Here is a 27984-nt window from a genome sequence, read left to right as displayed (position 1 = left end):
GTAAATATCAGTCTTGAAAAGCCCAAACAAATAAAAAGCCCATTGGGGGTCTTTTTTTTTATTGAGTAAAGGGGTTTTGGGAATAAAAAGTGAGGAAACCACTGTGGTCTCAGACATCCCCAGCCATGATTGCATACTTGGCCCATTTCTTGCTGTGCCCTCACAAAGCCCCATTGTGAAGTTATGGCAAGACCTGTCTATATAAGACCCTGGCTCGGCTGGATGTTTGGTCTTTAGAGCCCAGGAAGTTTTGGTGACCTGTTGGCTTTTGACCCTAGCTAGTTTGTTTTCGACTTCTCTCTTTTTCATTTTGTTTATTTATTTTTTTATTTTCATTTTTCTTTTTTCTCTACTCCTTTTCTCTCCCAATATTTTTTGCCTTTTTCTGTTTTTACTTTTTTCTTTTTTTCTCCTTTTTTAGTTTTTCTTTTTCTCAATTTTTCTTCGTTTCCTCCCTTCATTTTCTTTGTGTGTGTGTGCGTGTGTGTGAGTGTGTGTGTGCGCGTGTGTGTTTTTCATTTGTTTCTTTTGTGTTAGCTTTTTAGTACAGTTAGTATAGTTCATATTGTTAGTATAGTTCATATTGTTAGTATAGTTCATAAGCATAGTATTGTTAGTATTGGCAAATTTTGTAGGTTGGTATTGTTGGTTAGCATAGTCCATGTAATTAGCATTATTTTGCGTTAGTATAGTTAGTAGGTCACCATGCTTCAGGGGCGTAAGGCCATTACTGCTGGTGAGGAGGACACCTGTATTTACGAGATCCCCAAGACCACCAGTGAGGGCGGCGTCCCCACGATGAATCTGGCCTCGAACTTCCTAACCAGGAAGCAGTCTGATGTGAAGTTCATCAGGAAAACCCAGAAGGACCCCACTGGCCTCCAGGGACTTTTTCGTGAAGCCCAGAATATGAAGACCTCAAGTCACCCAAGTATTGTCAAGTCACTTGAGGTGATCAACACCAAGGAAATGTTGCTCCTCTTTTCAGAATACGCAAGCAGAGACAATCTGTGTGACAATTTTACGCACCGTGGCCAAGTGACGGAGGAGGTTCCAGACAAATTCCGCCAGCTGTTATTGGTTGTGGAGTATTGCCACCAACAAGGTATTATCGGCAGTTATCAGAAGCTAGAGACACTGCTTTTTGACAAGGAGCTGAAGGTAAAACGCACGGGGGTTGGACTGAGCATCCAGTTTGCTGGCTACGAACTCCACACTTTCTGGGACAGCCCCCCTTATTCTGCCCCGCGACTCTTCCTGCAGCAAAGGGACGACACCCCTTCTGCAAACGCTTGGAGCCTGGGGGTGGTTTGGTACTGCTTGGCCACCGGGTTGGAGCTGTTTGAGGGGGAAGTCTTCTGGGACGTGGAACGAAATATCGAAAACAGGGAACACAGTGCTTTGATTTTCATGTCCCTGGAGAGTGAAAACATGTGGTACACGTTGACAACTATCCAGCCCACGATCAGGACACCAAACAGAGTCTGCTGCTGGGGCTCCATCCCAACCTGTTCTAGCACAGGCCTGTCCTCAGAGCAGAGTAGTCTGACCTCCAAAGGGACCAGCATAGTGACCATGATTAGCAGGCCCAGATGCAACTCACCAGCCAGAAACTCCGACACCAGCAGTGAATACAGGCAGCCAGGGAGGATGTCCCTAGAGCCAAAAAATCAGGTTCTCAAACATCTCAATAAATTCAAAAATTTATTCAAAAAGAACAATAAAATAGAACCCCAAAAAAATGCAAGTAAATGAGAGCCATAAGAGAGCCACGTGTCCGTGCCTTTATTTTATTTTGTTTTTTAACTTTAAAGGGACTTAAATGTTTGTTTTGAAACAGAAGGGACAGTGCGAGTGGGGGAGGGACAGAATCCCAAGTCTACTCTGTGCTATCAGCTCGGAGCCCGATGCAGGGCTCCAGCTCACAAAACAGATGGTGACCTGAGCAAGACCAAGAGTGGGACACTTGAGCCACTGAGGCCCACCCAGGAGCCCCCTCCCTGCGTTTTAAGTGCAGGGAACTAGCTGAGCTCCAGGAAGCCCGGGGACATGGCACAGGAGATTGGCCAGGGCGACGGGTGGGACCAGATCCAGATCAGCTTCACAGGCTGGAGGAGTGTCGGTGGGATAGTGACCTGCTGGATTTGGAGTTGTAGGAAGCACAAGGTGGAGGTGGTGAAGTTTTGGAGTGATGGGGGGTTCGTGGGTCTGGAGCCGATGGCCAAGCAAGAATTCGTGAAGAAGTCTTTGGTGCAAAAAGATGATTTTATTAAGGCACGGGGACAGGTCCATGGGCAGGGAGAGCTGCACTGGCGTCGTGACGGGCAGCTCATTATATACCCTCAGGTTGGGAGGGGGTTAGGGAGAGAGCCAGAATTCCTTGGAGACTTACTCTAGGACTCAAGGTTCCAGGACCTTGAGGGGCTAGCTGTTGCCACAAATATGCCGTTTCTTGCCGTTTAATGAAACCTCAGTCATGAGACCCTTCAGATGTATATGGGCAGGCCATAAGCTTGGAGTATGATTGCCACGCAATATGGTTGCGGGCCGTCGGGTTGAGATGAAGTAGATTTGTCATTGTCATAATGGCGTGTGGGCAGCGGGGGCCCCGGGGGTGGGTCACAATGGGGTATGGGCAGCGGGAGTCCTGGGGGTAGGTCACAATGGCGTGTGGGCAACGGGAGCCCGGGGAGTGGGTCACAATGGCGTGTGGGCAACGGGAGCCCGGGGAGTGGGTCACAATGGGGTGTGGGCAGACGGGAGCCCCGGGGCTGGGTCACAATGGGGTGTGGGCAGCGGGGTCGCCGGGAGTGGGTCACAATGGCGTGTGGGCAGTGGGAGCCCCGGGTCCCCTTGCAGGGACTGCCCACCTGGTGGGGAAGGAATGAGCTGGGTGGAAACACTCTGGCTATCACCCTCTCTTTCCTGTGCACCCACTGGTGACCAGACCTCAGCGGTTGGATGTCCCAGCTCTCCCTACCCACCCTCCACCCCCATCCGTCCCCCTCCTTCCCTTATGCCCTGGCTCCAGAACTCACTGCTTCACTGGCCCCAGGTGCTAGGGGGGTGCAAAAAACCACCCAAAAAAAAAACACACACATACCCCCAAATGGGCACCGGCTCATCATGGCCCCCTTCCCTTCATGTCTCACTTTGGCCACCTCCAGAAGCTGACTTGGATGACCAGGCATAGCAGGCTCTTTTTGCCCAGATGTTGGGTCAACAGTAGTCCACTTATCTCACTGGAAAGTCTTAAGACACCACATAAAACCAAATTATTGCTCTGCGCCCTCTGTATTACATGAGCAGAACCCAATATAACAGACCCTTTGAGCAAGGAGGTGGGGAGATCCAGAGGCGTCCCTAGTAATGAGCCCCCCGAGTTGGAACTACTGATGAGAGGCCTTAAGAGGAGGGGTGGGGGGGGGAGGGGGGGAGGGGAGGGGGGACTGTGCACCTCTGGGTCCCCCAGGAGATTCACTCCTCTCTCCCCTTCATCCCCGACCAGAAACACTCCAGATTTGTGCCAGCAGACTGGTTGACTGTACTGTGTCTTAAAGGACAAGGAGTGCATAATTCACTCATTTCTTCACTCAGCAAACACGTTTACATGATGGTATATATGGTGGAGGTTCCATGGGGCACAGGCCCCAGTTCCTGCCCTTCAGAGCTGAGGCCTCCGGGAATAGGTAAGGGAGCGTGGAGTGCAGTTCCAGAGTCAAGTTCAGATCGCAGCTCTACCGCCGACGCGCCGTGTGACCTTGGGGAAGTCACTTAACCCTCAGGGCCTCAGTCTTCCCACCTATAAAATGCATACAGTAGTGATGCCCGCCTCCAGGACAGCTGTGAAATTGAAATAAGGTCATTTAGAGAAGCTCTGGGAACACTGCCCAGGGCAAAGTGCGGCAAGTATTTACTGCTCATTTAGCGGCCATTACTGAGCACCTACTATGTGCCAGGCACCAGGGATGCACGCAGTGATGGAGACAATGATGGGGTGCTAGGCCCCGGAGGGGTAGACAGGTGAGCAGTTGCGCATACCAGGAGACCCAGGTGGTGTGGAAAAGCAGAGGCTCCTGGGATCCACACTACCTCCACCTTTGCCTGCACCTGAACCTCACAGCTGCTGGCCCATCTGCTCACCTGCCAGCCAGACCAGCCATTGTCCTTGCAGGCATACTGGGGTGCGCTTTGCCACTTGCCTGCCTCAAAGGTGCAATCTGTCCTAGCTCTGGCCAGCTGGGGGACTCAGGACAGTGCCTTGGCCTCTCATCACGTGCTTTCTTTCTGTGAGGGAGGACCCAGCCCCTTCCACGGGGGTTCAGCGAGGAGCAGGGGACAGACTGGATGGCATCCAGCCAGCAGGGTCAGCTCCTGCGGTGACCGGGAAGCAGCTGGTCAGCTTTAAACACACCTGCAGCTCCCCTGTGGCTCGCGGAGCCTCGTGGTCTGTGGTCTGCAGAGGTGGCCCAGGGCGGGTGATCTATCTGTGCCCCAGGTGTGGTGGAGGGGGGTTAATTAAAAAGGTGGCTGGGAGATGAATTTCTGGAAACACAATTGGAAACCAGTGCAAGCTACTGATCTGCCTAATGGGAAGCCGATGGTTTCTGAGCGTGCAGACAGCTCCGGCTCAGGCGGGTTACAGGAATCGATGTGGCCCCTTCCCGAGCTGATCGGCCCAGGTGCACTGGGAACATGGGTCAGGGAGGGGCAGGAGGAAGGTGCTCATACAGTTCTGTGTCTGAACTTCCACTTCTTGGCTAATGAGAACACCCAGGGCAGAGGAGACCCCGCGGCTTTCTGTGCCTGTGTGGACCCCAAGGCTCTAAGTTCCTGTAAGGTGGCCTAATGCTCCTGCTACAGAAATTCTCTTTTGAGGTGTTTGTGAATCCCAGGCCCTCCCACCAAAGAAAGTCAAGTCTGGAACTCTGAAAAGGAAGCATAGGGAGGGAGGCCACACGGAGGAGAGGAAGGGTTCTATAGAGTTGCTATGAAAGTCCATGGAGCCCATCCTTCCTCTGCCTCCCTGTCCCTCCCTTCTTCTTCTCTCACCCACTCCCTTTCTTCTGTTATAGCCGAAATTGGTCATAGCCCCGTGGAAGAAGAAAGATGCCTGATGTGTCACTAGAGGATGAGGGATCCTTTGAGGCATGCCCAGTGGAGGACTTTCTTTCTTCCGGTTGAGTATAGTGTCTTTTCTTCACCTCTTTCGAACACTTGGAGATTGAATGAATTACCCCTGGTCACTGTGTCACTCATTTGTCGGCTCACTCGGCTGTTCACCACATCCCTGTCTTCCCATCTTTATTTAGCTCAGCCTTTTTTTTCAAGCAAGAAGGGAGATTTCTTAGGAGAACATAGACAGCCCAAGGACAGGCAGAGAATAGAGTAGCTGGTCCTCCCCAAAGATGGGAGCCAGCAACTGTTTAATACATGCGAAGCCAAGCCTGCTGTATCTTTTGGCCATTCTGGGGTCACACATTCACTCACCTCTGCTCCTCTTTGTACATCACTAGACCCTTCCATCTTTTAAATCTCTTGGCTTCTCCCCATTTCCACTGCCATGACCCTAGTGGAAAGCACTATTCTTCTTTTTGCCTGGGAAACTGAGGCAGCCTCCTGAATTTTCTCCCGAATCCCACCCTTGCCCATTTCCAATCTGTGTCTCTCACTACAGCCAGAGGGATTTTTAGAAATGAACAGTTTATTCAACAGATTTCACTGATCCTAGGAAAGACGTCAAAATCATAAGCACGGTGTGGAAATGGATTACCACTCCCCCACATTCGGTGCCCTGTATCCAAGTGCCCTGCTCGGTTGGAGGATTATACAGCACGGCCCATGTTGTCCTCAGGCATGGCAGAGGGGCTGCTGAACAGTGGAAACAGATGTGAGCACACGCGTTAAGAACCAGTGAGTAAGTTACCACTTTTCTTTTCCTTTTTCCACGACGATGGCAATATTCCAGATAGAGACAGCCTGCTCTGTCAACCTGAGTGCAGAGGGGAGAGGAGACGAAGGAGAGCCACATGTGCATGTAGTCTGAGACATAAAGAAACGTTATTGTAGGCCACTGAGATCTAGAGAATTGTGTGTTAGGCAGCGTAACCCATCCTAACCTACCCGATACCCATAATCCATGAACTCTTGCCCATCGCCCCATTGCTTTGCTGAGGCAACAGTGGCCTTTCGGTCCTTACCCACACGTTGCTCCCTCCCTCCTTATACAACATTTTGTCTGTGACTCTCTCTCTGCTGGGAAAGTTCTTCACTCCCACTGTTGGGCAGTTGACAGTTACTCACCAATGAGGTGTTGGCTTCGCTGTGAAGTACTCAGGAAAGGATTGCCTGATCCCTGTTCAGAATACCTAGAATTTACCTTCTTTGTCATTAGAGCTCTTTCACTGCACTCTCAGTTGGAGGAAAACAGAGCCCAGGGATTTAGATCATGCTTCTTTGAGGCCCTACTCCACCCCCCACCAATGTGCCCGGGCCCATGCTGAGGGGCTGGAGGTAAGGGGGTACATCAGCCCTGCGCCCTGCTCCCACAACCTGCCCCGTGATGGGGGAGATAGGTGTGCAAGCAGCAGCATTTGAACCCATTATGATCGTTGTAGCAGAAATTAGTGTAAAGAGGCCAGCGAGGAGGCAAGGAAGAGGGGGAGTCAGAGATGGCTTTGAGGAGATTTTGGAGGTGTCCAGGTGGGGGGAGCTTCCTGGGAGAGTGGGCGATGGGGGGATCTGATGGAGGGATTGTAGGGCAAGAAGTGGTGCCCAGAGTTTCCAGGACTTGAAAGAGGATGAACCCAGGAGAAGTTGGAACCAGAAGTAAATATCTGGCGTCTGTGTGTATTCCTGGGAACACAAGTGAGCGTTCCTGTTGGAGTGCCTTTGCAAGCTCATGGTGTTCGCTTCTTGGGGTCCGAGGATTGGTGATAACGATGCACAGTGGCGTTCCAAGGCCCTTTCACACGTGAGATATCGTGGCAGGCTATGATCCCGAGGGTTTGGTTGGTGTGTATTTGTGGGCTAGCTGTGTTCCCGGAACAGCAGCGGGAGCAGAATCATTTGTTCCACTTTCTGCTCATTGCGGACACGTCTGGCATGCTTAAATTTCCCTGACTTTGTCTTCTAAGAAAACCCACCACGGTTCTTTCTAGTGAATCAAGGCTTCCTGTGTACACAGCCCAGTAGTCATTTAAAACGTGTGTCAGGTGAACAAAATGAAAGAGAGACGAATCGCCGAAGCATCACGTCCCTGGGTATGATGTCTCTCCGCGTGCTCTTGTTGTGAAAAGAATCCTCAGGGACCAGGATGAAACCAGATGCTCCATGATTAGGGGCTCGATGGTCAATACAGCACGGCAACCATGTCTCTCGGGGGAAGTGATGGTGTTTCCTGGGGTTTGAGGGCCCTGATGGGACATGACAGAAAAGCTTCTCAGCCTCCCAAAGGTTGGAGGGTGGGCAGTGATGCTGGAAAAGTCACCCCCCTCTGTGGCCCTTGAGTTTCTCGCTGTTGGAATAGGGAGGGAGGTACCATTCCCCGACTGCCAACCTCACTGGCTGTGCGGCTTAGGCAGTAGGTGGACAGTTCTCGGCGGAGAGCCCATTGATTCCAAGGAATTGTGGCTGTTTGCTGGTATTATTTTCATACGGGTTGTGAGGTGGACCCTGCTGGGCTCCCCATACTGGAGGGGACAGACACCCACAGAAACTGGACCAGACCCAGCACACAAGCTCTCCTCAGAAAAGCTGACCTCTGTGTGGTGGTTGTCTAGAGGAAGGGACGTCAGCCCTCACTGGGGGGAGGGGGGGGGTGGGAGGTAGATGGAATAGCACAACCAAGGAGAAGTCTTGTGAGCTGGGACCAGAAGCGGAGGAAGAGGAGACAGGCGGGGGCAGGGGGGCAGGTATGGAAGGGAGCAGAGGAGCAAAGGCCTGCAGGCCCAGGCAGGCCTAGGCGGTGGTGAAAGGAATGCCCTCCTCCTGCCCAGAGAGCTGGTTTTGAATATCTGCACACGGCGGGCCGCTTCCACGGCTCTTGGGCTAGTGTTTGATGCTGAGCTCCGCCTGGCCACTACGCCCGTCTTGCCGTTTTTCAGGTCCAGCAGAGTCACCCGCAGAGAGTAGGACGTGAGCACTGCCCAACCCGACGGATGGGAGCACGGGCTCTGGTCAGATGATGGGGGGGGCTAGGGGCCCCCCCGCGGCGGAGCAGAGGCCACAGGCGTGGGCAGTGTAGAAGACTGATGGCTGCACGCTTGCCAAGGTTCCGGACTAGGGTCAGTTCCAAAGCCAGTCGGCTCCTCCCTAGGGCCCCTGCCTCTCAGACTAGCTAGTGCCTGCTGGTGAGGCTTCAGAACCTTCCAGGCCACAGCGGGAGGGATCTGGATCTCTCCAGATCAGCACATAGGTATCACTTAGTGTGCCCTCTCAGACTGGCATCCCCGGCAGGCTGCAGGGCCCAGCTGCGGAGCCCAACGCTGCGTGTCTGTGCTCCATGTGAAACAGTGCTGCAATCCATGAGTAGTGTCCGCAGCGGGTGAGGAAGGGGAGACCTGGGTTATGCACGCCAGCCATTTGCCACTCCTGGTACACCCCCTCATTTTGCATATGGAGAAACTGAGGCCCAGAGGGAAGAATGCCCTCGTCCAATTGCCTGTCCTTTCACTTCCCGCTCTGGCCTCTCGACAGAACTCTTGGTACCCCCCGTGACACCACGTGAAAACAGTCAACTATGTGTTGTGACAAGGAAATCATAGTGGATGTGTCTGGACCCACACCATGTTTCTCTTCTTGTTTTTCCCCTTTGCCTCTGTTCTGTTGTAATACTTCGTGTGTTTCGTGCATTATGAAGGATGGTGGGACAATGGACCTCCGTGGGCCCGCAGCTCAACTCCAGAACTAGAACATTCCCAGTCACTTCCATCTTCTCCTTGCCTGGAGGTCACCCCTCTCTGCAATTTGGTGTTTGTTTGTTTGCCATTCTCTTGCTCACAGGCCGACTGAATAAGCCTAAACATTAATTTGCTTCTTTGTTCTCAAGCTCTAAAAACTTGCTCTCTGTATGTAGATCTCTAAAATTTGCATTTTTGTACTCAACATTTCCCTCTCTCTGAGCTTGAGCTGTGCTGCTGTGTAGCTGGAGTTTGCTGTCACCGGTGTGGAAAGAAATGGTGTGGACTGTGCTACAATTCTTTTTGCATTGCCCTGTCAGTGAGTATCTGGGTCACTTCCTCTCTCCCCCTCCTCTTGCGAACAGTGCTGCGACGAACTCTTCTTGGGTGTGCCTTGTGTGGCTCCTGGGAGTGGATTTGCAGGGTGCTAAGGTATGGGACTGGTCAACCTAACAAGAAAAGGCCAAAGCGGTTTTCAGTGTGGCCAGACCAGGTTTCACACTCGTCAACCGTGGGTGCCAGCTGATCTACATCCTCTCAGACCCTCGGTGCTGTCAGATGTCACATGTCTTCCTCACTGTGAGCCTGATGGATGTGAAATCTCTCACGGGGACCTTACCTTGCACTTCCCTGCATCCTCGTGACATCGGGCAGCTTTTCCCGCGTTCATCTGTGCACTCCGTTTCCTCCTCTACGACATGCCTGCTGTGGTCTTTTTGCTCATTGCCTCTCTTCTTCCTGTGGATTTGTAGGACTTCTTTATGTATTCTGGATACTGATCCTTTGCTAGTTGTACATATACTTTTAGTGATTTGTCTTTTCACCCGTCATTTGGTGAAAGGAAATTTACATTTTACTGCAGTCAAACCTGTCGATTTTTTTTTATGCTTGCTGAGCTTTTAACACCTTGGTAAAGAAATTGTTCCCAACGCCAAGTTTGCAAAGATATTCCCCCAGAATATCCCCCTCTTCAACTTCTCTCTTTCAAATATAGATTTTTAATGTGTCTGGAATGGGTTCCGATGTCCCAGCACCGTTTACTAACTGGGCCGCCTTTCTCCAGTCACTCATGTCAAGAAAGCCTTTTTAAAACTCCTAAGTATTGAGCTCTTCAGATCTCGGATCATTTGTAGCACACCTGCAGTCATTCATGCCTGCTGTCCGCGTGTTCTCCCCTCTCCCTCTTTCTACCATTGCGATCCCTGGTACGTGCAGGTGCCCCAGGAGGCCCTGTGTAGCCGTGTATGGATTATTTTTCTATGTTTCTTTCTTTATCGTTTTTTGAGAAGGAGAGAGAGAGAGAGTGGGGAAGGGGCAGAGACAGAGAAAATCCTAAGCAGGCTCCATGCTGTCAGTGCAGAGCCCGATGTGTGGGGCTCGATTACCCTGACGGTGAGATCGTGACCTGGGCTGACAGCGAGAGTCAGACGCTTAACCGACGGAGTCACCCAGGCGCCCCATCCATGGATGTTTTGTGAGGATGAGGAAACAGGAGCACAGAGGAGGGTTGAGTTTGTAATGGCCACACAACGACCGTGTTGGGTGACCCCAACGTGGAGTCTGTCTCCGATCTCTCTGAAGGCGGGGTTCTGTGTTCCTTCCTCTTGGTTGTATGGGCAGTGCACGTAGGGCTCGGAGGGTGGACCAGGAACCTGGGGCTTGTCGGTTGGACCAGGATCGACATGACTAGCCTGCGTTTCCTTTTCCATCCCATGGGCTCCCCTGAGCCGGTGTGAAAGCCATTGTGCTAAATGTCATGGGCGGCCTGAAAACCTCCTGCCACCTTCTGCGTCTCACCCTGCCTCACCCCTCCTGCTGTCTTTAGCCGCTTGACGGAGCCTGACGGTTCTACAATCCCCATACCCTCCTCACTCCCCCACCGGCTCCTTGACCCCCTCTGTGTGTGGTGCCCTGGGAGCAGTACGCCAGCACCCTCAAACCTGGAACAGAGTCGAATCCTTGCCGGGAAGGCTCCACCCTTGCTCTGAGTGATGCAGAGTCATGGCCTCTGATGATGTGGATGACAACTCACTTCGGCAGCATTTGTGATGTGCCTCGGGGCCCGGTCTGAAGCATTTCCGTGGGGTCCTAGCCACCCTGTGAGGAGAACAATGTTTTTACACTTCATCTTATAGATGCGGACAGCTGAGGCTCAGAAAGCCGTTATGAGGCTCCAGATCAACGCTCTTCACCACCCGAGACTGCATGGTCCACTTTGGACCCGACCAGGCCCTAGCTCTCCCTCCTGGTGACTGGTCCAGGACCCGGGGATGGGTCTGCCATGGGGCCCCTCACGGAGTGCAGAAGAGCTTTGTCCCTGAACCCTGGATCCATGGTGGGTCTGGGCCTGCCCTGGGCCTCCTTGGCCCTGGAGGGTGCCCTCCCCGGCTTCCGAGGCTGAGCCAGGCCAGCCGGTGTTGCTCCTGTTTGCGGCCGGGGAGTCCCAGCTCCAGTTAGAGACTTCTCTCTTTTGTAGGCTCTAGAAACTCTGAGAACGGCCCTAAATGCTGGGCCCTCGATTAAGGGGTTTCAGAATGCCGGAGCCAGGGAACGCCTTGCTTTGCGTGAGCCTCTTGTGTTCCACGGGAGCTGCTCATCTGTATTTTTCCCCATTTTTTTCTTTTCTGGCCACATCAAGACGAGGTGTTTTTGACAAACATGTGTCACCTGCATGACACTTGTAAGCAGTTATGCCATGGCCATAAATCTGGGCTTGTGCTGCCGAGTGCGATACCGGCTCATACATGTGGCTGAAGCACCGCCAACAGTGTCTCTGCTGTTTGTCTGGCAGTGGGGGTGCCAGGCTGCTTCAGGACACATCGGCTCCCAGCCAGTGGCTGTATGCTATGAAGTCCCAACGCCGACGTCTTTCTCAGCATCCCACCCCCCCTTCCTAACCTTCGCTGGCTCCCACTGGATGTCTCACAATGTGGACACTTTTGCACCCAGTCGTGCTAATTGCTCTGAAAAGAAATAAAGCGGGAGGGGTGTGCAGGGAGTGACACAGGCCGTTCGGGAAGAATGATCTGTGATCTCGGGTTTGTTTAACAAACCTACTGGGTCAGAGCCTGAAGGAAACGGGGGGGAGCCGTGCGGGTATCCGGGAAGAGCATGCTAGCCAGGAGAGCTGCACATGCAAAGGCCCGGAGGTCAGGTTGGGTCTCAGGGGTTGGAGGCAGGTGTGTCTGGAGTGCAGTGAGAGGCGCAAAGCTGGGGGCAGGGTGGGAGTAGGGAGCATCGTGTGGGATGGTGAGGCATTTGGGTTTCACCTGGAGTGTCATGGAAAGCGGCTGGAAGGCCCTGGGTAGGTCCAGGAAACCGTAGAGGAGGCCAGATGGCTTAGGCGCAGCCACTCCCGGGCCAACTATACCTTGGTCGTAACTGTGCTGACTGTAGATCCTAGCTGTAGAGCGGAACCCAGGTGACAGCAAACATGAGGGCCAGGTGACGGTCCCGAGGCCGGCCAGTCCATCTGTCTGCAGCCAGGCCTCTGCCTATAGATCCTGCAGCCTGTGCATCCTGCCCGGAATGCTGGGATGCCGGGATCAGTTAGTTTCTGCTGCGGAATAACCACCCCGAAACGTAGCGGCTTGCACCAACTGTTGACTTAGCTGAGCAGCTAGCTGGTCGGGCAGGTCTTCCGGGCTCCCTCAAGCATGTGTGGTCAATGGCAGGGGTCGGCTCATTGCCGGCTGGCTGTTGGCCGGGGCGACTGGGGCGGTGGTGAGTAGGCTACACGTGTCCCATGCTTCCAGGAGGCCGTCTGGGCTTCTGCCAGGGTCCTGGGCTTCTGCTGGGCTCTGCCAGGGTCCCGAGAGGGTGGGCACGCAAGGCCACGAGGCTCTTTGAGGCCTACGCCTGAAATTGGCACGGCATCATTTCCACCACATTCTGTCGGGCAGAGCAAGTCACGGAGCCAGCGCAGATTCAAAGCGGGAGGATCTAGACCCCACCCCTGATGGGAAGAGCTGCCCCATCATAGTGCAAAGGGTACGGAGACAGGGGGGTGGAGGAACAGAGCTGTTTAGGGGTCAACCGCAGTGTCCCGTGTTCTGGAGAGAGGAGCAAGGCAGGAGCCAGGCCCCAGAACAGTCAGCCATGGCTGTGTCTCTGTCGCCCTGAAGAAACCAGACCCCCAACAATCCAGGACTAAGCAGAGGAAGCTCAGACCATTTGTTACTTTGTCACCAAATGCCACCTAGCCGGTAGCAATAGACTCAACAGTCCCCATGGAGGTGTCTTTCTCTGGGATGTTTACACCCAAGGACTGCGGAGATCATATGGAACATCGCACACCTTTGGCACCACCTCTTCCAGGAAGCCCTCCAGGCTTCTTCTGGGCTCTCCCAGGCTCACCCCCCTCCCCCCGTCACAGAAGACAGTGTACTTGTGTCCCTCATTGGTGCATGTGTATGTCAGCCTCCTGAGTCAGAAAGGCCAAGGCCTGAGGACGGGGCTGTGTCTCACTCACCCCGAATCCCTACTCCTAGCTGGGAGTGTGCACTGAGGGTGAGGCTGGCAAGGTATGGTGTACTGGGGACCTGCATTCAGTGCTGACTCACAGTTGATGTCTGCAAGGGAAGGGGAGGGTCACTGTACCTGGTAGCAGGCCCCAGATGAGCTCGGCCTGGAGCCGGGACGGGGGGTGCTGGGAACGGATGCTGGATGCAGGCGGCAGCCAGAGCTCAGCGGAGCAAGGGCAGAGACCACAGTCCTCTTGCAGTCAGAAATGGGTCTCAAGCTCTGGGCGCCAGCACCAAGGCGGGAAGGCAGCCCACAGGAGAGCGTGCAGAGAAGCCATTCCGGGTGTTCAAGGCCAGTACTGGGCAGATGGAAAGGCAGGCAGGACCGGCCAACCCTGAGGGAAAAAGAAATATGAGCCACGTTTGGCTATAGTCGGCTTTCGCTTACTGGAGTTTCCCTCGCCTGAGATCCACTGTACCCAAAATCAATATTATTAGCATTAAAAAAGAGAAGCCAACTAGGATGTAGCACCCCCGAATGCACTGTGGTTTCGGTGCCATCACAGCGCAGGAGAAAAATCTTCATCACCTTCTCATGCATACCAGAGACAAGGGAGGGAAGAATGGCGGCGGGGGGGGGGGGGGGGGAAGCAGGGGGGGCGGGGAGCGGTCTTCACCAGGCCTCCAGGAGTGCCTCCCTGGGGCTCATAGTGAGTTAAGCCAGCCAGGCCTGCTAGTGTGGCAGCTCGTCCTGCCCACCTGGCATCAGCACCATTGCCCCGGGCTGGGCCGGGCAGTCTCCCTTGGGGACAGAGCTTGAAGCTTTTGCAGTTTGTAGTGGTCTGTTGTATTTAGAAACCCGAGCATCCCAGGGTCATAAATTACCTTGAACTAGTTTGCTAACCCTTGTGACTCGATACAGCGCCTTCTCAGAAGCGGCCAGTTATGTCAACGACTGAGTGAGGCGTGGCCCAGTCCTCGCAGTGAGGCAGCGTGTGCCAGGCCTGGCGTGGATGGTGGATGGTAGCCACCCAGGACCACGGGGACGATGCAGGGAGGTGCCGCAGGTCTGTGCACGGCATTTCTGTGGAAACGCACTCCAGAAGGGAGAAGGGTCTGTGAGTCCATGAAGTGGGATTCTCACTCCCAGCACGTGGTCGTGAGAGCTGTACCACATGGAAGAGGCAGAGCGCACCGTGTAGTTCAGCATTCCTGTTACGTCCCCGCTAGAGGATCAGCTCCTGCTTGCACCTTCCCAGGGATGGGGGCTCATCGCTGCCTGAGCCATTGCACACTGACAGGAAGTTAGCTTCCCGCAACTTCCAGCTCCATCATCTGGGTACATGTTCTGAATCCGTGCTTGCAACAGCCGGGACAGAGTGGGAGGCCGTTGCAAGGCTGCTGGCCAGCTAGGACGGCTCTCCCAGCCTTTCCTCCATTGCCACAGCCCTCTGGGCACAACAGGTGCTAACGGGCCCATCTGGTTAGACATTCCGAGTGTTACCCCTGCACTGCAAGTTCATTGGCCACGGCAATGTTGACATCAAGAGAAACACGTGTCATTTTCTCATCCCTAGAAAGAGCTCCAACCCCCTCCCCGTTTTTGTATTCAGAAAGCAGAGGGGTGACCCACACGTTCTGGGGTCATGGGGAGGAGATTCAGGTGTGAAGGGAGCATCTGCTTGTAATGTGGGACCCAGTTCCAGGATCCCCTGGCATTCCTTGAAATTTGCTGGAGAAACACAACCCATTTGATGTTCAAAACCAGGCTTCCAACAGAATGGGACAGCTGAAACAGCCCAAAAATGGACAAACCGCATGAAACAGGTTTTGAAGGCCGCAGCCTTTCTGGCAGTCTGAGCCTCCCGGAGCAGCAGGGAACGGGTTTTGCCGGGAGACGCCCGTTTGCGATGGTGCGCGCGCTCCTTTTCCCCGGGCGAGACAGGTGCAAACTCAGATGTATTCATTTTCCACAAACGAAACGACTCGGTTTTGACCATGTTGCAGACCTAGGACTTGGCTCCCTTGTTCCCGGGGGGTGTGCGTCTGGTTTTCACTCCATTCCGAAGGAGCCTGTGGAGGCTCCCAACTTTGGACCTTCTAATGATAATGATTTACTGGTTTCAGGGGGTTCGGGGTGGGGGTGGCGGGGGGAGGTGGGACAAGAAGAGTGATGCAGAGTTTGGAGTCTGAAGGAATGATTAGCTGCGTGGAGGGCCCGGGGCCAGTGCTGATGCTGTAGTTAAGGCACAAGGACTTTCCGCAGCACCAAGGCATCACCTTTTGCTTCTCATCAACCCCTTGAAACGAACACAGTCATGTTCACTGATAGGAATCAGTACCACGTAATGAGTGTCCGCCGTGGGTCGGGGCCTCGCCGCACCTGTACAACCAACCCCACCCGTTCACGAGGGTTATGGTGCGCCCCAGTGTTTGAGCTCTGGGAGACTGGGGTAGAGAAATGCTGAACAGCTTCCCTAGACAACACGGCTTTCAAATGCAGATCTGAGACTTCCCACCCAAAGCCTTTCCAGGTCCTGTCCTTGGTGCCTGTGGAAGGTACAGATTTCCAGGCCTTGTCCTTGACGTGTCTGACTCCGTAGGGTCGGGGGCGGGGCCGGAGACTCTGAATTTTGCCCCCTTCCCGCGTGATTCCAGCAGGCAGCCTGGACACCCAGCCTCTGTCCAAGCAGGCCAGCGTCCAGTATTCGGCTGTGCCCAGCTCACCAGTGTGAGCTCAGAAACACCGAACCAAGCAGTTCCCGTAGATCCCCCCACCCCCCACCCCCCACCCCTGGCACAAGAATCCTAAAACCCTGACTGGCATTTTCCAAAGGTCCCAGCAAGCTTCTCGGGACCCTGAGCAGCCAGCCAGTGAAACCTGAGGACTGCTTGTTTGGGGAGTGTGGGGGCTGCTTCTGGAGAAGGTGGGCTTGGTTACAAGTGTTGTCTTAATTGGAACGAGGACGTGGAAGGGAAAGCAATGAGTCCAAATTAATCCGTTTTCCTGTGAACCTCTCCCACCACCCCGTGCCAAGGCGAGGCAGCCTTTGTAATTAACTGACTGGGCCTTTTCTCCCCCCAAACCCAAAGTGGGAGCGTGCGATTTATTTTGTGTGCGAGGTGGTATGAAAATGGCCAAAGTTGGCAGATGAGGCTGGGATGTTGGTGGCGCTGGGTAAACAGGGCTGAGCTGTCCGTCACCTCCAGGTCGGAATGGGGAGCTGGCTCCAAGGCAGGGACCGGGGCTGGGGCCACGGAGGTGCTGTGCCGAGGGCTGAGCAGGTGGCCTTGGGAGGAGAGCAGAAACTTCTTAGCACTGTGGATGGGAGTAGAGGCACTACAGTTCTGAAATCAAACCCTTCTCCTCGTCCTACCTGTGTCACCACGGACCAGACACTGAACTCTCCAAGCGTCAGAGTCCACGTGGGTTCAGCGGTCTTTACTGAGTGCCTGCCGTATGTAGTGGACCCAAGTTCATCTGCCTGATGCGCATAAAGACCATCACTGAGACACGGAGTATAAAGCAAAGCAAGAGTTTATTCTTGCAAGGCAGGAGGGCGAGCCTCACATCCACCTCCCTAGAGGAGGAGAGTCAGGGGTACTTAGTGGCGAAGGAAAAAGGTCAGGGTACAAAGTTGCGGCTGCTAACCCTTTGGTTACCCTTTTCAGTCCCCAGGGTCTTTTGATCCGTCCTCATTCTTGTGGGTATTGGGACCACGACCCGGCCGCGGCCGTTACTTCCTGCTGAGGTGGGGTGAAGACTGGGGTGAGACTAGTGGAAACGTTGGGGTGGAAAGGAATGTTCTGCATTACCGGGATTTTTGTACTTTGGTCGATAGTTCCTGTACCATGTTGTGTCTAGGGTTTTAGGGGTACTGGAGAACAATAGGTAGCATGTTGTCCTCATGGCCTGATTCCCTTGCACCAGTTCCCCTGCGTCAGAGGTTCAGGTCCGGCACAGGCTCACTGGTCTGAGCAGGGTCCCTTTCGACCTCCTCCCTGCTGACAGGTGTAGGGAACCTGTGGATTCTTGTCATTCAAGTGTGAATCCACGGCTCAATTCCCTGTAGTCTCGGGGGAGTGGGGGGTCAATGGCACCTCGCAGGGTCTGACCTGTCCAGTGAGGCTGGAGCTGGTCCTCTGGGCTCCCGCTCTTCAGGTCTTTAGTGACATCTTTAGTGACACCTTTGGATGTCACCAAGGGACTCAGGCAGCGTGAAGACACATCTGTGAGGTACATCAGCCTGCCGGAAGCAAAGTCAGGCCCTGGATGTACCTGATAGTATCCAAATCGCTGGTGGGAGCCCCGCCAGCAACTCCTAGGTCATGAAAAGAACATAGAAAGTCTTCCATATAACATTCCACAGGGGCTGAAACCAAGCCCTCTTCTAGAGACCACTCTTTCCCAAAGCAGGGCAGATGGCACGGGTTGTTCCCAAGTGAAGTGGGTTTCTTGGCAGAGCTTTGCCAAGTTCATTTTTTTCCCTTTTTCCACTCTCTCGGTGTCTCCAGGAAGCGTGTGATTTCCACTGAATGCCCAAGGCCTTGGACGCTGTGGTTGTCACTCCATTGTCACGCTGAATTATTAGCAGCACTCCAAGCCTAGAAAGGCTGCGTGCCGGTCTTCCCCAGGTTTGGGGCGTCTCAGTTGTACACCCTTGAGAACTTGTGGGCACCCAGTCTTAGGATTGTTTTTCGCACAAGCGTTGCCTTTTGTAGCATTTCGCTGAAATCGGAGCCCGCAGTATACTTCTGGATCCACTGGAGAGTGGCATCTTTCCCATAACGGGTGCTTCGAGGAATGTGGCTAATTATTTCTTTCATCAGATGCTCTAGGGTAAGGATTCATTCTATTTCCAGCCGGTGTCAATGCCAGCGCGGTGTCCAAACCCCCACTCCTTACTTAACTCCTCTTTGGTCCTCCAAGGGACGTTGGGGTTGATATGTAGTTAAGTCTATCTTTGGCACGGAAGCTCTTCCAGAGGGTCTTGGAGTCTTTGACGGGCTGCCAGCATGGTTCCCTTGGGCAGTCGGTCCACTTTGTGGCGTCTTCCGCAGCGGACGATAGCTGATGGGTCACCACTGCACCCAGCTCTTCCTTGTCTTTGACCCGTGACACTGTCCCCATCCGTGAACACGTCCACGTCTGGATGCTCCGATGGCAGCTTGTCCAGTCGGGATGGCTGCGATCAGCTTGTTCAGCTATCCGTGTGTCTCTGGTGATCTTTCTGAGTGGCCCTTGGATCACCGGGCCACTTACTCTCACGTGTACCTCGGGTGGTCTGGCTTCGGTTTGCGGGGCTTCAGGGAAAAGCAGTGTTCGCTCTCAGTGCTTCCAGTCAACACAGTGGGAGAAAACTGGAAACCTTAGTTTGGAGAGTCAGGGTCAGATATTCAAGGAAACCAGAAGAATTCAGGACCCAGCCCAGGTGTATAGACAACCAACGAACCCTCCAAGACGGTTCATCGGAACTATGATCTTACATTTTCACAGGTGTGTTACTGGAACAATCGCTCTGTCTGAAACCACCCTCATCTCCACCAAAGATAGCCAGATTAGGACACATTTGTTTGTGAAATTGTCCAGTTGAAGCTGGGCCTGTTTACACAAGCGCCATCACAACGGTGATTGGTCATACAGGTGTTTGGTTGTTCAATCTGCTTCGCTGGAACTTTTCGTAAGGAATGTCAGATTGAACTTTTAACAGCCTTGTCAGGCTAAAGAAGCCAAGCCAAATACTGGCCATCAGCCTTTGCCTGCCATACCTATAGGTGTGGGTGGCTCCCTCTCTTCTCGAGATCCCCCAAATACCCTGAGGTTCCTGCACCTGCCAGGAAGTGACGACCTTCCTTATTCACCTGGTAGGGCTGCTGGAAACTTTGTAAGCAAGGTACGAGGCAAGTTTTCCAAGGGGCTTCTTTGGCTCGGCAAAGTCAACCTTAATTAGCTCCTTAAAGCTCTCTGATTGTAGCTGAGTCTAGGCATAGCTCCCTCAACTATGACATTCCAGTCAAAGCCTTGGCAACACGGCCAATGTTTCCAGTGGCGTCCTGTTGCAAGGAGAACGGATTCGTATCGACCTTCTGCAAATAAATACACTGCCGTGAAAGTACGAGAATACTCCCTGAGAGTTTTGAATTCTGGTGGTACCAGGTAGGGAGAAAGGGATAAATGTTTCCTATCTGTTTATGAAGAAATTACTTACCAAACGTCTGCCAAATGTCATGGGCAGACTGAAATTTAGAAGAGCAAACATTAGAGGACCAGCAATGTTTACACAAGTGTCTGTTTGAAAGCAGTTTCCCCATTAGTTCCGGGAATTCTTACTAAGCTTAGCTTTATGATCCTGAAGGGATCAGAGAGCTGTATTTGTCAATGCAGTGCAGCTGGCAGGGAGATTCTGTGACACACGATACTTCAGTAGTTAGGATTACAAGCGATGACGCTATACCAGGACATATGAAAACCTTAGGAATCTTATAAAATCTCTAGGACACTTAGAGCGATCACCCATACAACAAAGCCTAAGAAGGTTCCTCATCGCTTATTTGATGATGCCTCCCATGTCATTTGACACACCAGGGAATAAGCCTAATTCGTCAAAAAGACTTCCATTCCCAAGCTGGGTTTTGGAAGTTGGTGAAATACCAGAAGGTTTCAAAACACGTGCCTAAATAGGATTACAGATCATTACAAAACAGGATACTTATTTAGCCAGGATGGCAAGAAGAGATTCTCAAGGTAAATGCAGACAGCAAGGTAAATGGAGCTGTGAGCAAACCTTAGCTCTCTTAACACTGAGCAGATTCAACTTTCTTAAGTAAGCAAAGACCTAACAAAGACAAGACATAGAAACTTTGTTTTACTAGGCAGATTAAAGATAAAGAAAAACCTCTGTTGATAATTTGGACCCATCATCTAAGAAGCCTCTGTCACATGAACAGCGAGAACACCCAAATTCCAGTCTTATACCGCTGTACTTTGGATATTAAAACTCATTCGTTGCAACAAGATGAATTTTTAAAAAGATATGCAGGCCCTTCTTTCTTCCTCCGTGTCACCTCCCACGTTGATACATACTTATTTGGACAAGGACATCCAGGGCACTGCATGGGTCTGAGTCCGTGTGACGGGTGTTGGGATGTGCTGACCAGAATCTCCGGCAGGAACCCAGGTCTCCCAGCCATAGCAATGCTGCCTACAGCCTTCGACGCTCAGACATCATCAGGGACCGCCGAGACTGTTGACAGCGGCCTTGCCAAGGGCATTGCCCGCTGCCCAGCTGGTCACATCCAAAGACGCTTACGAAGAGCCAGCCCCTTTCACCTAAGTTTGGATGCTTCCGAAGGGCAGTCCAACTTTCGGGACTGCTCAGAGAGTCGGCTAAGGCTTCCGTTGACGTGTCACTGCTCAACTTCTGCCTGACATCGTTCTCTGCCTCCCCCTTCTCTTCCCCGGCGGTCGATCGCTGCCCTCATAAACTTGTTTCTTACATGCGAAACTCCAGAATCTCGGCCCCGACCATGCATAGCATTTCTTTCGAAAGATTCCCTTCTCGCAAACCTTCTGCAATTTTCCCTTTCGCATTCCTTCAGATTTTGTCCTACGTTTTCCCCTCTTTGTTTTTTTTTAAATTTTGTTTGAGAGAGAGAGAGAGAGAGAGCACAAGCGGGGGAGGGGGGGAGAGAGAGACACAGAGAGACACACAGAGAGAGAATCTCAAGCAGGCTCCACTTGGAGCCTGACACGGGGCTCAATCCCACAACTCTGGGATTATGACTTGCGCAGAGGTCAGGAGCGGGATGCTCAACAGACTGAGCCACCCAGGTACCCCAAGTTTTCCCTCTTTGAATAACCAGTCTCACTTTCACTAAATACAGAATTTTTTCCCTTATTTTTTCAAGTAGGCTTAATTACATTTGTTAAAATTATTTACATCTGTCTGTCTGTCCTTCGCTTGCCTGTAAAGCTTCAGAAGCCATTGGACAGGGCTCTAACGTCTTTTTCTTTTCCATCACATTTTGTGACAGTCACAACGCCAACAGCTGGTTTGACTTACAGGAAACACAAGCAGAGTGAAACTATCATATTTAATGTTGGCAATTCTAAAGACTTATGCCCATTTTCACGAAACAAACAACGTTACATCAGCTTTCGTACCAAATATTTTCCAAGATCACTTGAACTTGAAAGACACCTGGGGTTAGTTTCTATCTTTCTGAGTTTTAGAACGCCCAGTTCTTTTTTTTCTTTTAATTTTTTTAATGTTTATTTACTTTTGAGAGACAGAGAGAGACAGAGAGAGAGAGAGTGTGAATGGGGGAGGATTAGAGAGAGAGGGAGACACAGAATCTCAAGCAGGCTCCAGGCTCTGAGCCCTCCGCACAGAGCCCTACGTGGGGCTCGAACCCACAGACCACAAGATCATGACCTGGTCTGAAGTCACACGCTTAACCGACCGAGCCACCCAGGCGCCCCTAGGACACCCAGTTCTTACAAGCACTTGCCTTCAAACCGACTAAGTAGAGCACTTTTACAAATTCATTTTCACAACCACCACCCGGAGGTAGAGAAACTATCTCACATTTACAACATACATAGACACACGTACCATTCCACAAACAGGGTGCAAGCAAAACCTTAAAGGCCCAGTTTCCTAATATGTCCCTTTTACAAAACACAGCTAAGTGCGAGATGGTCTTACCATTTATGGATCCCTTCATCGGTCGTCTTTCTCAGGAGTCTGATGAATATTGTGGTGGAGCAGAGTTGCCAAAAACAAACGATGGCCTCGTTTGGGAGACTCCAGCCCATAGGGCTGGATGTGCAGATAGATTGTCCTTTCCCCGTGTCCAACGAGGACATGGCTTGTTGTATTCAAAGATGCCCAAAGCAGTCAAAGCAGCTGACAGACCAACTGAAGCCCAGGTTACCTCCGTGAATTTTCCCCTCCCCACCCCACCCCCTGCCCCGCTTCAGCTGTGTCCACTCTGCCGTGTGGCCCATCCGATGTGGACACAGGCTCTCAGAAGAGGTCCATAGATGTTCAGCCTGATTCTGGAGACACTGCTGGTCCTCTCTTTCCACAGACAAGGGAAAGGTCTCTTTTGTTACTGAGAAAATAACTCATCTGGCTGGATATTTTAGAAAACTCCTCTGGTGACTGGAAGGTGGCCCAGAGATATTTAGGGTGCATCAAAGCAATGCCGGCCTGATAGAATTAGTTAGGAAGTGTTCTTTCCTGAATTTTTTGGAAGAGTTTGAGAAGATTGGTGTCAATTCTTCCAATGTTTGGTAGAATTCACCGTTGAGGCTGTCAGACACGGGGCTTTTTGGTCAAGTGATCTTCGATTACAGCCTCAGTCTCCTCCCTAGTTATGTACGAATCTCTTCCGATTTTCTCTTTCTTTGTGATTTAGTCTTGGTAGGTTTTCTAGGTCTAGAAATTGGTCCATTGTATCTGGATTCTCCAATTAGCTGGAATACACTTGCCGATAGCACTCTAACCCTTTCTACGTCTGTAAGGAGTCAGTGGCAATGCGGTCATTGAGTCTTCTCTGCCTCCATCGGCAATCCGGCTGGCAGTTTGGTGTTTTCAAAGGACCAGCTCTTGGGTCCATTGATTTTCTCTTTCGTTTTTCTAGCCTCTGTTTCATTTATCTCTGCTCTAATCTTTATTATTTCCTTCCCTTTGCTACCTTTGGCTTTTTCTAGTTTCTTAAGTTGCACGTCTATGGTGTTGATTTAAGATCTGTCTTGATGTTTACTGTGAGCGTTTACAGCTATAAATTTCCCCCTCGCCACTGCTTTGTTGTTTTCCAGGAGTTTTGACGCGTCGTGTTTCATTTCCCTTCACCTCTACGTATTTTCGCATTCCACTGTGATTTCTTCTTCGACACATTGGTTCTTTGAGAGTGTGTTTTCAGTTTTCACAGCTTTTTAAATTTTCCACTCTTCTTTCTGTTACCCATTTCTGACTTCATCTTCTTGTGGTTGGAAAAGATACTTTGTATGATATCTATCTTGTAAAATCTACTGAGATTTAACTCGTGACTTAATGCAAAGACTGTCTCAGAGAAGGTCCCGCGTGCCGTTATTGTTGGGTGGGGTCCCATGCCCGTCTGTTAGAGCTGGTTGGGCTGTCGTGTTCTTCAAATCCTCTGTGTCCTTACTTACCTTCTGTCTGGTTGTCCTGTCCATTATTGACAGTGGGATATGGAAGGCTCCAACGATTATTATAGAACTATTTTTCCCTTCAGTTCTGTCGATAATGGCCTCTCATTATGTGTGTAAATGTTTCTCATTTTTTCTTCTTGCTGTACTGAACCTCTTAATTCATATAAAATGTCCTTCTTTGTCTCTTGTAACATTTTCTGATTTAACGTCTGTTTTGTCTGGTATTATTACAGCCACTCCACCCTTTCTTTTGGCTGCTATTTGCATGGATTATCTTTTTCCTTCCTTTCATGTTCAACTTTTTTGTGTCTTTGGGTCTGAGTCCCTTGTAGGTAACGGATCGTTGGATCCTATGTTTTTATCCATTTCACTAATCTGTTTAATCTGCTTACATTTAAAGTCATTACTGATAAGGAAGGAATTCCTTCTGTGGTTTGCTCTTTGTTTTCTATATGCCTTAATTGCTTTCTGTCTCAAATTTTCTGCATGACTATCTTCTTTTGCATTTAGTTGATTTTGTTTTGTAGTGAAACATTTTAATTCCCTTCTCATTTCCTTTTGTGTATGTTCTGTGGTGTGTGTGTGTGTGTGTGTGTGGTTGTGTGTGGTTACCATGGGATTGCTTTTAACATCCTAAAGTTACAACATTGTAGTGTCAATTTATACCAGCTTATCCTCAATATCACATGAAAACTCAGCTACTTTACAGCCCTGACCCCACCTTCTGTCAGTTGTTAATGTCACAAAATTACATCTTTATGCATCTTGTGTCCAAAAGCATAGATGAATAATTAGGTTTTTAAATATATCAGTCTCTTAACACAGAGAACAAAAAGTAGAGCTACAGACCAAAGTGATAACAGTACTAGCGTTCAAAATTGTCTGTCTGTTTACTTTTACCGGAGATTATCTCTTCAGAAGGCTTCGAGTTACTTGTTCAGTGCCCTTTCATTTCAACCTGAAGGACCCCCTTCACTGCAGGGCCGGTCCAGTCATCAGGGCAAGGCTTTCAGCTTTGGTTGATCTGGGAATGTCTTCATTTCTTCCTCATTTTTGAAGGACAGTTTTCCCAAATGTAGGATTCTTGGTTGACAGCTTTTTTCCTTCAATGCTTTAAACACATGAACCCATGCCTTCTAGCCTCCAAGGTTTCTGATGAGAAATCTCCTCACAACCTTATCAGTGAAAATATGATGAAAAGCAATCTTCCTCTGAGCTTTATAGATGTTAGTAATGAGCCTTATCGTGTTTTACACAACACAACATTTCCTTATAGGTTGTAGCACCGTTTTGAGACCAGGAACTGGGTATTTTAAGTGTAGACATTACGAGGTGTATACAAGCCAAAATTACAGTTTTCTAAACTTGAAGTGAAAGGCCACTGAACCATCTTATAGATTTTGATTTCTAACAAAGTAAATATCAATCTTGAAAAGCCCACACAAACAAATAAAAAGCCCATTGGGGGTCTTTTTTTTTTTATTGAGTAAAGGGGTTTTGGGAATAAAAAGTGAGGAAACCACTGTGGTCTCAGACATCCCCAGCCATGATTGCATACTTGGCCCATTTCTTGCTGTGCCCTCACAAAGCCCCATTGTGAAGTCATGGCAAGACCTGTCTATATAAGACCCTGGCTCGGCTGGGTGTTTGGTCTTACAGCCCAGGAAGCTTTGGTGACCTGTCGGCCTTTGACCCTAGCTAGTTTGATTTCGACTTCTCTTTTTTTCATTTTGTTTATTTAGTTTTTTATTTTCATTTTTCTTTTTTCTCTACTCCTTTTCTCTCCCAATTTTTTTTGCCTTTTTCTGTTTTTACTTTTTTCTTTTTTCTCCTTTTTTAGTTTTTCTTTTTCTCAATTTTTCTTCGTTTCCTCCCTTCATTTTCTTTGTGTGTGTGTGTGTGTGTGTGTGTGTGTGTGTGTGAGTGTGTGTGTTTTTCATTTGTTTCTTTTGTGTTAGCGTTTTAGTACAGTTAGTATAGTTCATATTGTTAGTACAGTTCATATTGTTACTATAGTTCATATTGTTAGTATAGTTCATAAGCATAGTATTGTTAGTATTGGCAAATTTTGTAGGTTGGTATTGTTGGTTAGCATAGTCCGTGTAATTAGCATTATTTAGCGTTAGTATAGTTAGTAGGTCACCATGCTTCAGGGGCGTAAGGCCATTACCGCTGGTGAGGAGGACACCTGTATTTACGAGATCCCCAAGACCACCAGTGAGGGCAGCATCCCCACGATGAAGCTGGCCCCGCACATCCTAACCGGGAAGCAGTCTGATGTGAAGTTCATCAGGAAAACCCAGAAGGACCCCGCTGGCCTCCAGGGACTTTGTCGTGAAGCCCAGAATATGAAGACCTCAAGTCACCCAAGTATTGTCGTGTCACTTGAGGTGATCAACACCAAGGAAGCCTTAGTTCTCCTTTCAGAATATGTAAGCAGGGACAACCTGTGTGATGAATTTACGCACCGTGGCCAAGGGACGGAGGAGGTTCCAGACAAATTCTGCCGGCTGTTATCGGTTGTGGAGTACTGCCACCAACAAGGTATGATCGGCAGGTATCGGAAGCTGGAGACACTGCTTTTTGAGAAGAAGCTGAAGGTAAAACACACGGGGGGTGGACTGAGCATCCAGTTTGCTGGCTACAAACTCCACACTTTCTGGGACAGCCCCCCTTATTCTGCTGCGCGACTCTTCCTGCAGCAAAGGGACGACACCCCTTCCGCAAACGCTTGGAGCCTGGGGGTGGTTTGGTACTGCTTGGCCACCGGGTTTGAGCCGTTTGAGGGGGAAGTCTTCTGGGACGCGGAACGAAATATCGAAAACAGGGAACACAGTGCTTTGATTTTCATGTCCCTGGAGACTGAAAACATGTGGTACACGTTGACAACTATCCAGCCCATGATCAGCACACCAAACAGAGTCTATTGCTGGGGCTCCGTCCCAACCTGTTCCAGCACAGGCCTGTCCTCAGAGCGGAGTAGTCTGACCTCCGAAGGGACCAGCATAGGGACCACGATTACCGGGCCCAGATGCAACTCACCAGCCACAAACTCCAACACCAGCAGTGAATGCAGGCAGCCAGGGAGGATGTCCCTAGAGCCAAAAAATCAGGTTCTCAAAGCTCTTGATAAATTCAAAAATTTATTCAAAAAAACCAATAAAATAGAACCCTAAAAAAATGCAAATAAATGAGAGCCATAAGAGAGCCACGTGTCCGTGCCTTTATTTTATTTTGTTTTTTAACTTTAAAGGGACTTAAATGTTTGTTTTGAAACAGAAGGGACAGTGCGAGTGGGGGAGGGACAGAGAGAGAATCCCAAGTCTACTCTGTGCTATCAGCTCGGAGCCCGACGCGGGGCTCCAGCTCACAAAACAGATGGTGACCTGAGCAAGACCAAGAGTGGGACACTTGAGCCACTGAGGCCCACCCAGGAGCCCCCTCCCTGCGTTTTAAGTGCAGGGAGCTAGCTGAGCTCCAGGAAGCCCGGGGACATGGCACAGGAGATTGGCCAGGGCGACGGGTGGGACCAGATCCAGAACAGCTTCACAGGCTGGAGGAGTGTCGGTGGGATAGTGACCTGCTGGATTTGGAGTTGTAGGAAGCACAAGGTAGAGGTGGTGAAGTTTTGGAGTGATGGGGGGTTCGTGGGTCTGGAGCCGATGGCCAAGCAAGAATTCGTGAAGAAGTCTTTGGTGCAAAAAGGTGATTTTATTAAAGCACGGGGACAGGTCCATGGGCAGGGAGAGCTGCACTGGCGTCGTGACGGGCAGCTCATTATATACCCTCAGGTTGGGAGGGGGTTAGGGAGAGAGCCAGAATTCCTTGGAGACTTACTCTAGGACTCAAGGTTCCAGGACCTTGAGGGGCTAGCTGTTGCCACGAATATGCCGTTTCTTGCCGTTTAATGAAACCTCAGCCATGAGACCCTTTAGATGGATCTGGGCAGGCCATAAGCGTGGAGGATGATTGCCAGCATATATGTTGCGGGGGTTGAGATGAAGTAGATTTGTCATTGTCATAATGGCGTGAGGGCAGCGGGGGCCCCGGGGGTGGGTCACAATGGGGTATGGGCAGCGGGAGTCCTGGGGGTAGGTCACAATGGCGTGTGGGCAACGGGAGCCCGGGGAGTGGGTCACAATGGCGTATGGGCAACGGGAGCCCGGGGGGTGGGTCACAATGGGGTGTGGGCAACGGGAGCCCCGGGGCTGGGTCACAATGGGGTGTGGGCAGCGGGGTCGCCGGGGGTGGGTCACAATGGCGTGTGGGCAGTGGGAGCCCCGGGTCCCCTTGCAGGGACTGCCCACCTGGTGGGGAAGGAATGAGCTGGGTGGAAACACTCTGGCTATCACCCTCTCTTTCCTGTGCACCCACTGGGGACCAGACCTCAGCCGGTGGATGTCCCAGCTCTCCCTACCCCACCCTCCCCCCTCCCGTCCCC

At 51.2% G+C, this 27984-nt stretch overlaps 2 protein-coding genes and 1 long non-coding RNA gene across 11 annotated transcripts in view; 2 read left to right on the top strand and 1 right to left on the bottom strand.

Moving 5' to 3' along the window:
• IQSEC1 (IQ motif and Sec7 domain ArfGEF 1) overlaps positions 1-27984 on the top strand; it is a 460032-nt gene that overhangs the window by 148485 nt on the left and 283563 nt on the right. The window lies entirely within an intron of this gene.
• LOC128314850 (serine/threonine-protein kinase MARK2-like) lies at positions 31-27566 on the top strand. 4 transcript variants are annotated; one of them, XM_053218883.1, is made up of 2 exons: positions 31-585; positions 25586-27566. In XM_053218883.1, the coding sequence occupies exon 2, from the start codon at positions 25688-25690 to the stop codon at positions 26717-26719; it is 1032 nt and encodes a 343-aa protein (XP_053074858.1). In that variant the 5' UTR covers positions 31-585; positions 25586-25687; the 3' UTR covers positions 26720-27566. The 4 variants fall into 4 exon arrangements, with proteins under 4 accessions (XP_053074858.1, XP_053074857.1, XP_053074859.1 ...); XM_053218882.1 differs by lacking the exon at positions 31-585 and adding an exon at positions 23873-25549; XM_053218884.1 differs by lacking the exon at positions 31-585 and having other exon boundaries at positions 23887-26143; positions 26246-27565.
• LOC128314854 (uncharacterized) lies at positions 16884-17969 on the bottom strand. The gene is made up of 2 exons (XR_008296989.1): positions 17480-17969; positions 16884-17110 (listed from the first exon to the last, which is right to left on the bottom strand). It is a non-coding gene; the product is annotated as an uncharacterized LOC128314854 (long non-coding RNA).

The sequence above is a fragment of the Acinonyx jubatus genome, chromosome A2 (assembly GCF_027475565.1).
Source record: "Acinonyx jubatus isolate Ajub_Pintada_27869175 chromosome A2, VMU_Ajub_asm_v1.0, whole genome shotgun sequence".
Classification (NCBI taxonomy): Eukaryota; Metazoa; Chordata; class Mammalia; order Carnivora; family Felidae; genus Acinonyx; species Acinonyx jubatus.
The sequence above is the reverse complement of the archived record's forward strand: the minus strand, read 5'-3'. Positions and strand labels throughout refer to the sequence as shown.

What these genes read in the sequence shown, in the direction of transcription:
- LOC128314850 (XM_053218883.1), top strand. Translation starts at nt 25,688, where the DNA reads ATGCTTCAGGGGCGTAAGGCCATTACCGCTGGTGAGGAGGACACCTGT.